Here is a 15,657-nt window from a genome sequence, read left to right on the forward strand (position 1 = left end):
TTAAGCGACTCCCTTACACCGAGAATACATTCATGCAAGTTGGATCGCCCGGAACTAAACAGCTAGCTCAAACTATAAAAACCAAGTTAATGATATAAATAGTTCTACAAAAAGCTAAAAGCACAAACTAAACCATTCGACCACCCCAGTACGGGCGACAGAAAAGGAAATAAAGACGCTATAGACAAAGTACCGCAAGGGAAAGCTGAAAGAGAAATGAAATAACGCACTAAAGTAAATAAAAGCAGAGACTACATCTCGTACCTTTTGCATCATGATCTAGCCAGTAACCTCAAGCAAAGAGACCTCTAGTTTGAACCCCCGAAACCGGACGAGCTACTCCGGGGCAGCCTATTATAGGGCCAACCCGTCTCTGTGGCAAAAGAGTGGGAAGACCCCCGAGTAGAGGTGAAAGACCTACCGAGTCAGGTTATAGCTGGTTGCCCAAGAAATGAATAGAAGTTCAGCCCCGCCACGCCCTTACCCACAACAGTTTTACTTAAACAAGGCATAAAGGACACCCGCGGGAGTTAGTCAAGGGAGGTACAGCTCCCTTAACAAAGGACACAACCTTAAACGGGAGGCTAAGGAATATATTAAACTAAGGCCCTAGGTTTCAGTGGGCCTAAAAGCAGCCACCTGAACAGAAAGCGTTAAAGCTCAGACCAGTCCAAGCCTATTATAACATTAAAATCTCCAAAGCCCCCAATATTACTGGGCCATCCTATGCCCCCATAGGAGGGACCATGCTAGAACGAGTAATAAGAAGAAAGACCTTCTCCCAGCACATGTGTAAGTCGAATCGGACACCCCATCGACAATTAACGAACCCAACAAAAGAGGGTAGTACACCACCGCCACCCCAGGCCAAGAAAACCATGTAATAGAACATCGTTACCCCCACACAGGAGTGCTTAAATCAAGGGAAAGACTTAAAGGATAAAAAGGAACTCGGCAAACCAAAACCCCGCCTGTTTACCAAAAACATCGCCTCCTGCCACCACTAATTATAGGAGGTCCCGCCTGCCCTGTGACCAAAAGTTTAACGGCCGCGGTATTTTAACCGTGCAAAGGTAGCGCAATCAATTGTCTTTTAAATGGAGACCTGTATGAATGGCATAACGAGGGTTTAACTGTCTCTTTTTCCCGGTCAATGAAACTGATCTACCCGTGCAGAAGCGGGTATTTACACACAAGACGAGAAGACCCTATGGAGCTTTAGACGCCAACCAACCACGAAAAGCGGCCGCTGACTGGACCCTTAAACAACGTGATTATGGCATAAGCGTCTTCGGTTGGGGCGACCACGGGAGATAACAAAGCTCCCGAGTGGATAGGGGGACACCCTAAAACCCAGAGCCACAGCTCTAAGTCACAAAACATTTGACCAATAATGATCCGGCTTTATGCCGACCAACGAACCAAGTTACCCTAGGGATAACAGCGCAATCCCCTCCCAGAGTCCATATCGACGAGGGGGTTTACGACCTCGATGTTGGATCAGGACATCCTAATGGTGCAGCCGCTATTAAGGGTTCGTTTGTTCAACGATTAAAGTCCTACGTGATCTGAGTTCAGACCGGAGTAATCCAGGTCAGTTTCTATCTGTGAAACCACCCTTCCTAGTACGAAAGGACCGGAGTGATGAGGCCCCTGCTTTAAGCACGCCTCCCCCCAACCTGCTGAATACAACTGAAGTAGGTAAAGGGGGGTAATCCCCGGCCCAAGAGAAGGGCGCGCTAGGGTGGCAGAGCCCGGTAAATGCAGGAAGCCTAAGACTTCCCTCCCCAGAGGTTCAAATCCTCTCCTTAGCTATGCTTCACATTATCATAGCCCACATCATCAACCCCCTTGCCTACATCGTACCGGTCCTACTCGCCGTAGCTTTTCTGACCCTAATTGAACGAAAAGTCTTGGGCTACATGCAACTACGAAAAGGACCAAATGTGGTAGGCCCTTACGGACTACTTCAACCAATCGCAGACGGAGTTAAACTCTTTATTAAAGAACCTGTCCGACCGTCCACATCCTCCCCATTCTTATTCCTGGCCACCCCTACCTTGGCCCTCACACTGGCACTCACACTATGAGCACCTCTGCCCCTACCCTTCCCTGTCACTGATCTTAATCTCAGCATACTATTTATTTTAGCACTGTCCAGCCTAGCCGTGTACTCAATCCTAGGGTCTGGGTGAGCATCTAATTCAAAATACGCCCTAATTGGGGCCCTACGGGCCGTCGCCCAAACCATTTCCTACGAAGTGGCCCTGGGGCTCATTCTTCTATGCACAATCGTATTTACAGGGGGTTTTACCCTGTCAATATTTAGCATCACACAAGAAGGAATTTGACTACTAGCCCCGGCATGACCTCTTGCAGCAATGTGGTACATCTCCACACTAGCAGAAACCAATCGAGCACCATTTGATCTAACTGAGGGGGAGTCAGAACTTGTATCCGGGTTCAACGTAGAATACGCCGGAGGACCCTTCGCCCTTTTCTTCCTGGCCGAATACGCCAACATTCTCTTCATAAATACCCTATCAGCAGTACTCTTTATGGGGGCCTCACACTTCCCCTCATTTCCCGAGTTTACCACCATTAGCATCATATTTAAAGCAGCCCTTCTTTCTGGGCTATTCTTATGAGTTCGGGCCTCCTACCCACGATTCCGATATGACCAACTAATACACCTAGTGTGAAAAAACTTCCTTCCCCTTACACTAGCACTAATTCTCTGACATATCTCCCTTCCAGTGGGGACTGCAGGTCTCCCTCCCCAATTCTAGGTAAACCTGGAGCTGTGCCTGAACGTCTAAGGGGTACTTTGATAGAGTGAACCACGGGGGTTAAACTCCCCCCAGCTCCTTAGAAAAAAGGGATTCGAACCCGTCCTCCAGAGATCAAAACTCTGGGTGCTTCCACTACACCACTTTCTAGTAAGGTCAGCTAAATAAGCTCTCGGGCCCATACCCCGAGTATGTCGGTTAAAATCCTTCCCCTATTAATGAACCCTTACGTACTCACAATCCTGCTCTCTAGCCTCGGCCTAGGAACTACAATAACCTTTGCAAGCTCCCACTGACTGCTAGCATGAATGGGCTTGGAAATTAACACCCTTGCCATCGTCCCCATAATAGCCTACCAACACCACCCCCGTGCCGTAGAAGCCACGACCAAATACTTCCTCACACAAGCCACGGCAGCAGCTATGCTTCTATTTGCTAGCACCACCAACGCATGAATCACCGGACAATGAGAAATCACCCAACTCTCCCACCCCGTCGCCTCTTCCATCGCCATTACAGCTTTAGCACTAAAAATTGGCCTAGCCCCCATGCACGCCTGCCGTTCGACGATTCTCCAAGGAATCACGCTAACCACAGGACTAGTATTATCCACTTGACAAAAGCTAGCCCCATTTGCACTAATCCTCCAAGTTGCGGACAACGCCCACCCTTACTTACTTACAACATTAGCAATCTCTTCCACACTAGTCGGAGGGTGAGGGGGACTTAACCAAACCCAACTACGCAAAATCCTAGCATATTCCTCAATCGCACATCTAGGGTGAATAATTCTAGTAGCCCAAATGGCCCCCCAAATAACACTGATAGCCCTAATTACCTATATTGCCATAACAACAGCCGCCTTCCTCACCCTAAACAATGTTGGCTCGACCAAAACTATTACCCTAACCTCCGCCTGAACTAAAGCCCCTACCCTGACCGCACTGGCCTGCCTCATTCTTCTCTCCCTAGGAGGTTTACCCCCGCTAACAGGATTCATGCCTAAATGACTAATTCTCCAGGAAGTTACCAGCCAAGGATTCCCCCTCACGGCCACCGTAATAGCCCTCACAGCCCTATTGAGTCTTTACTTCTACCTTCGACTAAGCTACGCCATAACCCTTACCCTCTCCCCCTATACCACTAACTCCACAGCCCCCTGACGAACCACAACTAAACAACCTTCCCTCCCCTTGTCCGCAGCCATCATTTCATCAACCTCTCTCCTCCCTCTCACCCCAACCGCCCTGGCCCTTTTAGCCTAGGGGCTTAGGATAGCATTAAGACCATGAGCCTTCAAAGCTCCAAGCAGGAGTGAAAATCTCCTAGCCCCTGATAAGACTTGCAGGGATTTATCCCACATCTTCTGAATGCAACCCAGACACTTTAATTAAGCTAAAGCCTTTCTAGATGGGAAGGCCTCGATCCTACAAACTCTTAGTTAACAGCTAAGCGCCCTAACCAGCGAGCATCCATCTACTTTCCCCGCCGTCCAGGAGAGAGGCGGGGAAAGCCCCGGCAGGCGGTAGCCCGCGTCTTCAGGTTTGCAACCTGACATGAACTTCACCACAGGGCTTGTGGTAAGAAGAGGAGTTAAACCTCTGTCCTCGGAGCTACAATCCGCCGCCTAAACCTTCGGCCATCCTACCTGTGGCAATTACACGTTGATTTTTCTCAACTAATCATAAAGATATTGGTACCCTTTACCTAGTATTTGGTGCCTGAGCAGGGATAGTAGGCACTGCCTTAAGTCTCTTAATCCGAGCCGAACTGAGCCAACCCGGGGCGCTTCTCGGAGATGATCAGATCTATAACGTCATCGTTACGGCGCACGCCTTCGTAATAATCTTCTTCATAGTAATGCCAATTCTAATTGGCGGCTTTGGGAATTGACTGGTCCCCCTTATGATCGGGGCACCAGACATGGCATTCCCACGAATGAACAACATGAGCTTCTGACTACTTCCACCCTCATTCCTCCTCCTCCTTGCCTCCTCCGGAGTTGAGGCCGGGGCAGGAACCGGGTGAACAGTCTACCCACCTTTGGCAGGCAATCTTGCCCACGCCGGAGCATCCGTCGACCTAACTATCTTCTCTCTTCATCTAGCAGGTATTTCATCAATTCTTGGGGCCATTAATTTTATTACCACAATCATTAATATGAAACCCCCTGCAATTTCACAATATCAAACACCCCTATTTGTATGATCCGTGCTTGTAACGGCCGTTCTCCTTCTTCTCTCACTCCCTGTGCTAGCTGCTGGGATTACAATGCTCCTAACAGACCGAAATCTAAATACAACCTTCTTTGACCCGGCAGGGGGAGGGGACCCAATTTTATATCAACACCTGTTCTGATTCTTCGGCCACCCGGAAGTTTATATTTTAATCCTGCCAGGATTTGGAATGATCTCCCACATTGTAGCCTATTATTCCGGTAAAAAGGAACCTTTCGGATACATGGGAATGGTGTGAGCCATGATGGCCATCGGGCTTCTAGGGTTTATTGTATGAGCCCACCACATGTTTACCGTGGGGATAGATGTCGACACACGAGCCTACTTTACATCCGCAACAATGATTATTGCCATTCCCACCGGAGTAAAAGTCTTTAGCTGACTTGCAACTCTGCACGGGGGCTCAATCAAATGGGATACTCCCCTGCTGTGAGCTCTGGACCGCGCGTACCTCTTCACGGTCGGGGGGCTCACAGGGATTGTACTAGCCAACTCCTCCCTAGACATTGTTCTACACGACACATACTACGTAGTAGCACACTTCCACTATGTTCTGTCAATGGGTGCTGTATTTGCCATCATGGCCGCATTCATGCACTGATTCCCACTATTTTCAGGATACACCCTTCACAGCACTTGAACAAAAATCCATTTTGGGGTTATGTTCGTAGGGGTAAATCTAACTTTCTTCCCACAACACTTCCTAGGGCTAGCCGGAATGCCACGACGGTACTCGGACTACCCAGATGCCTATACCCTTTGAAACACGGTGTCTTCAATTGGATCACTAATCTCTTTAGTAGCAGTAATTATGTTCTTATTTATTCTTTGAGAAGCATTTGCCGCCAAACGGGAAGTATCATCAGTAGAGCTTACCATAACAAACGTAGAATGACTACACGGCTGCCCACCTCCTTACCACACCTTCGAGGAGCCGGCTTTCGTGCAAGTACAAGCAAAATAACGAGAAAGGGAGGAATCGAACCCCCGTGAGATGGTTTCAAGCCAACTGCATGGCCACTCTGCCACTTTCTTAATAAGACACTAGTAAAACGATTACCTTGCCTTGTCGAGGCAAAATTGTGGGTTAAACTCCCGCGTGTCTTAGCCTAGAGCTTAATGGAACATCCATCACGACTAGGATTGCAGAACGCGGTCTCCCCTGTCACAGCACCACCTCTACATTACACGAACCACACCCTAATGATCGTACGCCGAAGTAGCACACTGGTTCTTTATATTATTGTGTCAATGGTTTCTACCAAACTTACTGACAAATACATTCTGGACTCCCAAGAAATTGAAATTGTGTGAACTGTCCTACCAGCAGTAATCCTTATTCTAATTGCACTTCCCTCCCTACGAATTCTTTACCTCATGGACGAGATTAACGACCCCCACCTAACTATCAAAGCCATAGGACACCAATGATACTGAAGCTATGAATACACAGATTATGAAGACCTGGGCTTTGACTCCTACATGGTTCCCACACAAGACCTAGTACCAGGACAATTCCGCCTACTAGAGACAGACCACCGAATGGTTGTTCCAATAGAATCCCCCATCCGAGTTCTTGTATCAGCGGAAGACGTACTTCACTCCTGAGCCGTTCCAGCACTAGGTGTAAAAATAGACGCAGTACCAGGACGCCTAAATCAAACCGCCTTTATCGCCTCCCGTCCCGGCGTATTCTACGGGCAATGCTCTGAAATTTGTGGTGCAAATCACAGCTTTATGCCAATTGTGGTAGAAGCTGTTCCTCTAGAACACTTTGAAAACTGATCCTCACTCATACTTGAAGACGCCTCACTAGAAAGCTAAATTGGGCCTAGCGTCAGCCTTTTAAGCTGAAGATTGGTGACCCCCAACCACCTCTAGTGATATGCCTCAATTGAACCCCGCTCCTTGATTTGCAATTCTTGTCTTCTCTTGACTAATTTTTCTAACAGTCATTCCCCCAAAAGTCCTAGCCCATAACTTCAACAATGAACCTACAACTGTAGGAGCTGAAAAAGCTAAACCTGAACCCTGAAACTGACCATGATACTAAGCTTCTTTGACCAATTCATGAGCCCCTCTTACCTGGGTATCCCCCTTATTGCAGTAGCAATCGCACTCCCATGAACTTTATATCCCACCCCCACAACACGATGATTAAACAATCGAGTATTAACACTTCAAGGCTGATTCATTAATCGATTTACACAACAACTTCTTCTACCTATTAACCCAGGGGGACACAAATGAGCAGTCCTGTTTACATCTCTAATGCTCTTCCTCATTACTATCAACATGTTAGGACTCCTCCCCTACACATTTACACCAACTACACAGCTTTCTCTAAACATAGGCCTTGCCGTCCCTCTGTGGCTCGCCACAGTAATCATTGGCATGCGAAACCAACCTACAGCTGCCCTAGGACACCTCCTCCCCGAGGGCACCCCAGCGTCTCTTATCCCTGTACTAATTATTATCGAAACGATTAGCCTATTTATCCGGCCCTTAGCCCTCGGGGTCCGACTAACTGCCAACCTAACAGCGGGCCACCTACTCATTCAACTAATTGCCACAGCAGCCTTTGTTCTTCTCCCAATTATGCCAACCGTGGCCATCTTAACAGCCACAATTTTATTCCTGCTCACCCTTCTAGAAGTCGCCGTAGCAATGATTCAAGCATATGTCTTCGTCCTACTCTTAAGCCTATACCTTCATCAAGCTGTCTAATGGCCCACCAAGCACACGCATACCACATGGTAGACCCAAGCCCCTGACCGCTCACCGGAGCAGTTGGCGCCCTGCTGCTAACATCCGGCACTGCAATTTGATTCCGCTTCCATTCAACCCTCCTTATAACTCTAGGGCTAGTACTAACGCTCCTAACCATATACCAATGATGACGAGACATTGTCCGAGAAGGGACCTTCCAAGGCCACCACACCCCCCCAGTTCAAAAAGGGCTGCGTTACGGAATAATCCTGTTCATTACCTCAGAAGTATTCTTCTTTGCAGGATTTTTCTGAGCCTTCTACCACTCAAGCCTAGCACCAACCCCTGAACTAGGGGGCTGCTGACCCCCAACAGGAGTTACACCCCTAGACCCATTCGAAGTGCCACTACTGAATACAGCCGTCCTTCTAGCCTCCGGTGTAACTGTAACATGAGCCCACCATAGCCTTATAGAAGGGGGGCGAAAGCAAGCCATCCAGTCTCTTACTCTTACAATCCTTCTAGGCTTCTACTTTACTTTCTTACAAGCCCTAGAATACTATGAAGCCCCTTTTACAATCGCAGACGGAGTGTTCGGATCAACATTCTTTGTGGCCACAGGATTCCACGGCCTACACGTTATTATTGGGCTCACATTCCTGGCTGTCTGTCTTCTACGTCAAGTGCTCCACCACTTTACTTCAAACCACCACTTTGGATTCGAAGCCGCCGCCTGATACTGACACTTTGTTGACGTAGTATGACTATTCCTGTACGTCTCTATCTACTGATGAGGATCATAATCTTTCTAGTATAAAAGACAGTACAGGTGGCTTCCAACCATCTAATCTTGGTTAAAGCCCAAGGAAAGATAATGAGTCTAATCATAACCATCCTAGCAATCACCTCCGTACTATCAATCATTTTAATCATTGTCTCCTTCTGACTACCGCAAATAAACCCTGACGCAGAGAAACTTTCACCTTATGAGTGCGGATTTGATCCCCTAGGGTCCGCCCGCCTGCCCTTCTCCCTGCGATTCTTCCTAGTAGCCATTCTATTCTTACTATTTGACCTAGAGATCGCACTGCTACTCCCCCTCCCCTGGGGAAATCAACTGCTCAACCCACTAGTAACCGTCTCATGGGCCACCGCCATCCTTGTTCTCCTAACACTAGGTTTAGTCTATGAGTGAATGCAGGGGGGCCTTGAATGAGCCGAATAGGGAATTAGTCCAACTAAAGACTGCCAATTTCGGCTCAGACAACTATGGTTAAAGTCTATAACTCCCTTATGACCCGGGTGCACTTCAGTTTTAGCATAGCATTTATCCTAGGCCTTATAGGCCTGGCATTTCACCGAACCCACTTTCTCTTTGCTCTGCTATGTTTAGAGGGCATGATGCTATCCCTCTTCCTTGCTCTCTCTTTATGGACCCTACAAACAGAAGCAACAAACTTCTCTGCAGCGCCCATATTACTCCTCGCCTTCTCTGCTTGCGAAGCCAGCACGGGTCTTGCCCTACTAGTGGCAACAGCCCGAACCCACGGAACAGACCGACTACAAAACCTTAACCTCCTGCAATGTTAAAAGTGCTAATCCCAACCCTAATGCTCTTCCCAACGATTTGGTTAACGCCCAAAAAATGACTTTGGACATCCGCCGTGTCCTACAGCCTGATTATTGCCCTGCTAAGTCTAACTTGGCTCAACTGGACAGCAGAAACAGGATGGACCCTGCCAAACAACTATATAGCAATTGACCCCCTTTCTGCCCCCCTTCTAGTCCTAACATGTTGACTCCTCCCTCTGATAATCCTCGCAAGCCAAAACCACACACAGTCCGAACCTGCCTCCCGACAACGCATGTACCTCAGCCTCTTGGCCTCCCTTCAAGCCTTCCTTATTATAGCATTCGGAGCCACAGAAATTATTATGTTTTATATTATATTCGAAGCAACCCTTGTTCCCACTCTTATTATCATCACCCGATGGGGCAACCAAGCAGAGCGCCTAAATGCGGGCACCTACTTCTTATTTTACACTTTAGCAGGGTCCCTCCCACTATTAGTTGCACTACTAACCCTACAAAATTCAACAGGAAGTTTATCAATGATTACCCTAAACTTTTGTCAGCCTTTAACTTTGATCTCCTGAGGGGACAAAATCTGATGAGCGGGCTGCTTGGTGGCATTCCTCGTAAAAATGCCCCTCTATGGCGTCCATCTCTGACTACCAAAGGCGCACGTAGAAGCCCCTATTGCCGGATCAATAGTCCTAGCCGCAGTTTTACTAAAACTTGGGGGCTACGGCATGATTCGAATAACAACAGTCCTTGACCCCCTCACTAAAGAAATGGCCTATCCCTTCATCGTGCTTGCCCTCTGAGGCATCATCATAACAGGATCTATCTGTTTACGCCAAACAGACCTAAAATCACTAATCGCTTACTCCTCAGTAAGCCACATGGGGCTGGTCGCCGGAGGTATTCTTATTCAAACCCCCTGAGGCCTGACCGGAGCAATTATTTTAATAATTGCCCACGGACTAGTATCATCAGCATTGTTCTGTCTGGCAAACACAAGCTATGAACGAACACACAGCCGAACTATAGTCTTGGCACGAGGCATGCAAATACTGTTCCCCCTAACAGCCACATGATGGTTTATTGCCAACTTAGCCAATCTTGCACTCCCCCCACTCCCTAATCTTATGGGGGAGATCATAATCATTACAACCATATTTAACTGATCTCCTTGAACCCTAATCCTTACAGGACTCGGCACCCTGATCACAGCCGGTTACTCCCTCTACATGTTCCTAATAACCCAGCGGGGCCCGGTACCAGCACATATTACAGGATTAACCCCATATCACACACGAGAGCACCTTTTGATTGCCCTTCATTTAATTCCAGTTGTTCTACTTGTCCTCAAACCAGAGTTCATGTGAGGATGATTCTACTGCAGGTATAGTTTAACGAAAATGTTGGATTGTGATTCCAAAGACAGGAGTTCAAACCTCCTTACCCGCCGAGAGAGGCCTGTAGCAATAGAGACTGCTAATCTCTACCCCCGCAGTTAGAATCTGCGGCTCCCTCGGGCCTTTGAGGATAACAGTCATCCGTTGGTCTTAGGAACCAAAACTTCTTGGTGCAAATCCAAGCAGAGGCTATGCAAACTACACTGATTTTATCATCATCACTTACACTAATCTTTGCCCTCCTAGCCTACCCTATTATTACAACAATTGACCCCGCACCAAAACCCCCCGGTTGAGCCGTATCCCACGTAAAAACCGCAGTTAGTGCCGCATTCGTGGTCAGTCTTTTACCACTATTTATCTTCTTAGACCAGGGGGTAGAAACAATCGTCACCACCTGACACTGAATAAATACATCCACTTTCAACATTAGCATTAGCCTAAAATTCGATGCCTATTCAATTATCTTTACGCCAATTGCCCTTTACGTAACATGATCAATCCTTGAATTTGCCTCCTGATACATACACGCAGACCCATACATGAACCGATTCTTTAAATACCTCCTCATGTTCTTAATCGCTATAATTATCCTAGTTACAGCCAACAACATATTCCAACTATTTATTGGCTGAGAAGGAGTAGGAATTATGTCCTTCCTACTAATCGGCTGATGGTACGGCCGAGCTGACGCCAACACTGCAGCCTTACAAGCCGTGATCTATAACCGAGTGGGAGACATCGGACTAATTATAAGCATGGCCTGATTTGCCATAAATCTTAACTCATGAGAGATACAACAAATCTTTGCACTTTCTCACAACATGGACATAACCCTCCCCCTCCTAGGCCTAATCATTGCCGCAACAGGCAAGTCGGCCCAATTCGGACTTCACCCCTGACTGCCTTCCGCAATGGAAGGTCCCACGCCAGTCTCCGCCCTACTGCACTCAAGCACAATGGTTGTAGCAGGAATCTTCCTCCTTATTCGACTACATCCTCTTACCCAAACCAACCCTACAGCACTAACCATCTGCTTGTGTCTAGGTGCACTAACAACACTATTTACCGCCACATGTGCCCTCACCCAAAATGACATCAAGAAAATCGTAGCCTTCTCTACTTCAAGCCAACTAGGACTCATAATAGTGACAATCGGACTTAATCAGCCCCAATTAGCTTTCTTCCACATTTGCACCCATGCCTTCTTCAAAGCAATACTCTTCCTCTGCTCCGGATCAGTTATCCACAGCCTTAATGACGAACAAGACATCCGAAAAATGGGGGGCCTACACAACCTAGCACCTTTTACATCCACCTGTCTCACAATTGGAAGCCTAGCTCTAACAGGAACTCCCTTTCTGGCCGGCTTCTTCTCAAAAGATGCCATCATCGAAGCCCTAAACACCTCCTACCTTAACGCCTGAGCCCTTGTCCTCACTCTAATTGCAACCTCTTTCACACCCGTATACAGCTTCCGAGTTGTATTTTTTGTTACCATGGGAACCCCCCGATTTACACCCCTCTCCCCAATCAACGAAAATGACCCTGCAGTTATTAACCCAATTAAACGACTGGCCTGAGGCAGCATTGTAGCCGGGTTAATTCTTATTTCAAACACCCTCCCCACAAAAACACCCATTATGACCATGCCTCCCATACTAAAACTAGCTGCTCTTATTGTCACAATCATTGGACTTCTAACAGCCATAGAATTAGCCGCCCTCACCGCCAAACAATTCAAACCCACCCCAACCATTAAACTACACAACTTCTCAAACATGCTCGGCTTCTTCCCCGCAACAGTACACCGCCTGGTCCCTAAACTAAACCTGGTTTTAGGCCAAACAATGGCCAACCAACTAGTAGACCAGTCATGATTTGAGACCGCAGGCCCCAAAGGACTAGTTTCAGCTCAAACGAAAATGTCCGCAGCCACTAGCGACACCCAACGAGGGATCATCAAGACATATCTAATAATCTTCATAATCACCACAGGTCTGGCCACCCTTTTAGCCTCAACCTAAACAGCCCGTAAAGTCCCCCGGCTTAAGCCACGAGTCAACTCTAATACTACAAATAAAGTTAACAATAAAACTCAAGCGCATAACACCATCATAACACCCCCTGAAGCATAAAGCATGGAAACCCCACCAACATCTCCCCGGACCATCAACAACTCTTTACAACTACTTAACACCCCGGTACTAAAACCATATCATGATGAACCAAAATAGAGCAACCCTGCAACGACTACCACAAAGTAGAACATCGCATGCTCAAAAACAGACGCGTCCCCCCAGCTTTCAGGGTGCGGATCGGCCGCCAAAGCAGCCGAATACCCAAAAACTACTAACATCCCCCCTAAGTAAATTAAGAAAAGAGCCAAGGCCAAAAACGGCAACCCAAACATTGCTAAAACAGCACAACCCGCCCCAGAAGACATCACTAACCCTAATGCCGCGAAATACGGGGCAGGATTAGATGCAACGCCCACCATCCCTAAAACAAACCCAAATAATCAGAGACACACAAAGTATACCATAATTTCTACCCGGATTCTAACCGAGACCAATGACTCGAAAAACCACCGTTGTTATTCAACTATAGAAACCCTAATGGCAAGCCTACGAAAAACCCACCCACTCATAAAAATCGCCAACGACGCACTAGTCGACCTCCCAGCCCCTTCTAACATTTCAGTCTGATGAAACTTCGGCTCACTTTTAGGAATGTGTTTAGCGGCACAAATTTTAACAGGACTATTCCTGGCTATACACTACACTTCTGACATCGCAACGGCATTCTCTTCCGTCGTCCACATTTGCCGTGACGTAAACTATGGATGACTAATCCGAAGCATGCACGCAAACGGGGCATCATTCTTCTTCATCTGCATTTACGCCCACATTGGCCGAGGACTTTACTACGGCTCATACGTCTACAAAGAGACATGAAACATTGGAGTAATCCTTCTCCTTCTTGTTATAATGACTGCCTTTGTAGGCTACGTTCTCCCCTGAGGACAAATATCTTTCTGGGGGGCCACAGTAATTACCAACTTATTATCTGCCGTCCCATATGTAGGAGGCGCACTAGTAGAATGAATCTGAGGGGGCTTCTCCGTAGATAGTGCCACTCTAACCCGATTCTTCGCATTCCACTTCCTATTCCCCTTCGTAATTGCAGGGGCCACAATCCTCCACCTCTTATTCCTACACGAAACAGGATCAAATAACCCAGCTGGTCTTAACTCAGACGCTGATAAAATTTTATTCCACCCATACTTCTCCTACAAAGACCTTCTAGGTTTCGCAGCTTTACTACTAGCGCTAATCTCGTTAGCCCTCTTTTCACCTAACTTGCTGGGGGACCCAGATAATTTTACACCCGCCAACCCCATGGTTACCCCACCCCACATTAAACCAGAGTGATACTTCCTATTTGCCTACGCCATCCTACGTTCAATCCCCAACAAACTAGGTGGAGTATTAGCCCTTCTATTCTCCATTTTAGTACTTATAGTAATTCCCATCCTGCACACCTCAAAGCATCGAGGACTAACATTCCGGCCCATTACACAGTTCCTATTCTGAGCTTTAGTACTAGACGTTGTTGTCTTAACATGAATTGGAGGAATACCAGTAGAGCACCCCTACGTCATTGCCGGACAAGTAGCCTCAGCAGCCTACTTCTCTCTGTTCTTAATTCTAACCCCACTAGCCGGGTGAGCAGAGAACAAAGTCCTAGAATGAAACTGCCCCAGTAGCTTAGTTCTAAAGCGCCGGTTTTGTAACCCGGAGACCGGAGGTTAAAATCCTCCCTGAGGCCCAGAAAAGAAAGATTTTAACTTCCACCTCTAACTCCCAAAGCTAGTATTCTAAGTTAAACTATTCCCTGCTTGACGCGCCGACGCGCCGATATATGTACTTATTATATGTACTCTAGTATATAAATGTTGTATACTCATAGTATGTACAACACCCTACACAGATGGTATAATACATACTATGTATAATTATACATATATATATGGTGTCTATACATACTATGTATAATTATACATATATATATGGTACTTATACATACTATGTATAATCACCATTCATATTATATCAAGTAAATAACTGTTTTATACTTACATTCATGAATCTAAGGATAAATAAGTAATAATCAGATAATAACCCATGAAAACAAACAAGTAATAATTAAACTAAGGTATATACAAAGCATTAAACTAAGATTCAGAATATCAATAAGAAAAGCTGATAAATAGATTAATCCCTATTACTTCATTAAACCATTTTCCATGCGTTACCCACCAAAAATAGCTATAGACTTATTTAATGTAGTGAGAACCGACCAACACGACTAAATCGCGCATACGGTTAATGATAAGATCACGGACAAAAATTGTGGGGGTTTCACAGAATGAACTATTCCTGGCATTTGGTTCCTATTTCAGGGCCATAAATTTATAATCCCCCTTAGAATTGAATTTTCCAGGCATAAGTTATGGTGGGGTACTAACGACTCGTTACCCACCATGCCGGGCGTTCACTTACATGCATCTGATTCTCTTCACCCCTTCACTTTCACTTGGCGTGTGGCGACTCACTTCGTAATGTTAACGTTTAAAGGGTGAACATTTCCTTGAAATAAAGAACAATTGCCCAATACTCCATCAGCATTCATGGAAGAATTACATAAGTGATATCAGGTGCATAATAGATCAATTCTCAACCCACCCTGCCCTATTATACTGCCCCCCTTCTTCGGAAAACTAGGAGGTTTTTTCGCGCGACAAACCCCCTTACCCCCTACGCCCGAAAAAGTCTAATATTCATGTCAAACCCCGAAACCATGAAAGACTCGACTGACGTCTTCAACGAGTTCTGTTACGTGTTGGTATATAGTGCTGCAAAAAAATGTTACTCTGTG

The 15,657-nt window shown here is 46.6% G+C and overlaps 13 protein-coding genes across 13 annotated transcripts, besides 23 other annotated features; 12 read left to right on the plus strand and 1 right to left on the minus strand. All coding sequences in view use genetic code 2, as the record gives it.

The window, feature by feature from the left end:
• Positions 1–53, plus strand: part of a tRNA (tRNA-Val) that runs on past the window's edge.
• Positions 54–1,737, plus strand: an rRNA (l-rRNA).
• Positions 1,738–1,814, plus strand: a tRNA (tRNA-Leu).
• Positions 1,815–2,789, plus strand: ND1. Its single transcript has one exon. A coding sequence (YP_004021549.1; NADH dehydrogenase subunit 1) covers positions 1,815–2,789, from the start codon at positions 1,815–1,817 to the stop codon at positions 2,787–2,789; it is 975 nt and encodes a 324-aa protein.
• Positions 2,790–2,797: 8 nt separating this feature from the next.
• Positions 2,798–2,869, plus strand: a tRNA (tRNA-Ile).
• Positions 2,869–2,939, minus strand: a tRNA (tRNA-Gln).
• Positions 2,939–3,007, plus strand: a tRNA (tRNA-Met).
• Positions 3,008–4,052, plus strand: ND2. The gene has a single exon. Coding sequence (YP_004021550.1; NADH dehydrogenase subunit 2) is annotated over positions 3,008–4,052 (1,045 nt in total).
• Positions 4,053–4,124, plus strand: a tRNA (tRNA-Trp).
• Position 4,125: 1 nt separating this feature from the next.
• Positions 4,126–4,194, minus strand: a tRNA (tRNA-Ala).
• Positions 4,195–4,268, minus strand: a tRNA (tRNA-Asn).
• A 31-nt stretch (positions 4,269–4,299) lies between these two features.
• Positions 4,300–4,365, minus strand: a tRNA (tRNA-Cys).
• Positions 4,366–4,367: 2 nt separating this feature from the next.
• Positions 4,368–4,438, minus strand: a tRNA (tRNA-Tyr).
• Position 4,439: 1 nt separating this feature from the next.
• Positions 4,440–5,990, plus strand: COX1. The gene has a single exon. A coding sequence (YP_004021551.1; cytochrome c oxidase subunit I) covers positions 4,440–5,990, from the start codon at positions 4,440–4,442 to the stop codon at positions 5,988–5,990; it is 1,551 nt and encodes a 516-aa protein.
• Positions 5,991–6,061, minus strand: a tRNA (tRNA-Ser).
• Positions 6,062–6,064: 3 nt separating this feature from the next.
• Positions 6,065–6,133, plus strand: a tRNA (tRNA-Asp).
• Positions 6,134–6,145: 12 nt separating this feature from the next.
• Positions 6,146–6,836, plus strand: COX2. Its single transcript has one exon. Coding sequence (YP_004021552.1; cytochrome c oxidase subunit II) is annotated over positions 6,146–6,836 (691 nt in total).
• Positions 6,837–6,910, plus strand: a tRNA (tRNA-Lys).
• A 1-nt stretch (position 6,911) lies between these two features.
• ATP8 lies at positions 6,912–7,079 on the plus strand. Its single transcript has one exon. A coding sequence (YP_004021553.1; ATP synthase F0 subunit 8) covers positions 6,912–7,079, from the start codon at positions 6,912–6,914 to the stop codon at positions 7,077–7,079; it is 168 nt and encodes a 55-aa protein.
• Positions 7,070–7,753, plus strand: ATP6. Its single transcript has one exon. A coding sequence (YP_004021554.1; ATP synthase F0 subunit 6) covers positions 7,070–7,753, from the start codon at positions 7,070–7,072 to the stop codon at positions 7,751–7,753; it is 684 nt and encodes a 227-aa protein.
• Positions 7,753–8,537, plus strand: COX3. Its single transcript has one exon. Coding sequence (YP_004021555.1; cytochrome c oxidase subunit III) is annotated over positions 7,753–8,537 (785 nt in total).
• Positions 8,538–8,609, plus strand: a tRNA (tRNA-Gly).
• Positions 8,610–8,958, plus strand: ND3. The gene has a single exon. Coding sequence (YP_004021556.1; NADH dehydrogenase subunit 3) is annotated over positions 8,610–8,958 (349 nt in total).
• Positions 8,959–9,028, plus strand: a tRNA (tRNA-Arg).
• On the plus strand, positions 9,029–9,325 carry ND4L. Its single transcript has one exon. A coding sequence (YP_004021557.1; NADH dehydrogenase subunit 4L) covers positions 9,029–9,325, from the start codon at positions 9,029–9,031 to the stop codon at positions 9,323–9,325; it is 297 nt and encodes a 98-aa protein.
• Positions 9,319–10,699, plus strand: ND4. The gene has a single exon. Coding sequence (YP_004021558.1; NADH dehydrogenase subunit 4) is annotated over positions 9,319–10,699 (1,381 nt in total).
• Positions 10,700–10,768, plus strand: a tRNA (tRNA-His).
• Positions 10,769–10,835, plus strand: a tRNA (tRNA-Ser).
• Positions 10,836–10,907, plus strand: a tRNA (tRNA-Leu).
• ND5 lies at positions 10,908–12,743 on the plus strand. The gene has a single exon. A coding sequence (YP_004021559.1; NADH dehydrogenase subunit 5) covers positions 10,908–12,743, from the start codon at positions 10,908–10,910 to the stop codon at positions 12,741–12,743; it is 1,836 nt and encodes a 611-aa protein.
• On the minus strand, positions 12,740–13,261 carry ND6. The gene has a single exon. A coding sequence (YP_004021560.1; NADH dehydrogenase subunit 6) covers positions 12,740–13,261, from the start codon at positions 13,259–13,261 to the stop codon at positions 12,740–12,742; it is 522 nt and encodes a 173-aa protein.
• Positions 13,262–13,330, minus strand: a tRNA (tRNA-Glu).
• A 4-nt stretch (positions 13,331–13,334) lies between these two features.
• CYTB lies at positions 13,335–14,475 on the plus strand. The gene has a single exon. Coding sequence (YP_004021561.1; cytochrome b) is annotated over positions 13,335–14,475 (1,141 nt in total).
• Positions 14,476–14,547, plus strand: a tRNA (tRNA-Thr).
• Positions 14,547–14,616, minus strand: a tRNA (tRNA-Pro).
• Positions 14,617–15,657: a D loop (control region).

The sequence above is a fragment of the mitochondrial genome of Alosa sapidissima (genome assembly GCF_018492685.1).
Source record: "Alosa sapidissima mitochondrion, complete genome".
Classification (NCBI taxonomy): Eukaryota; Metazoa; Chordata; class Actinopteri; order Clupeiformes; family Clupeidae; genus Alosa; species Alosa sapidissima.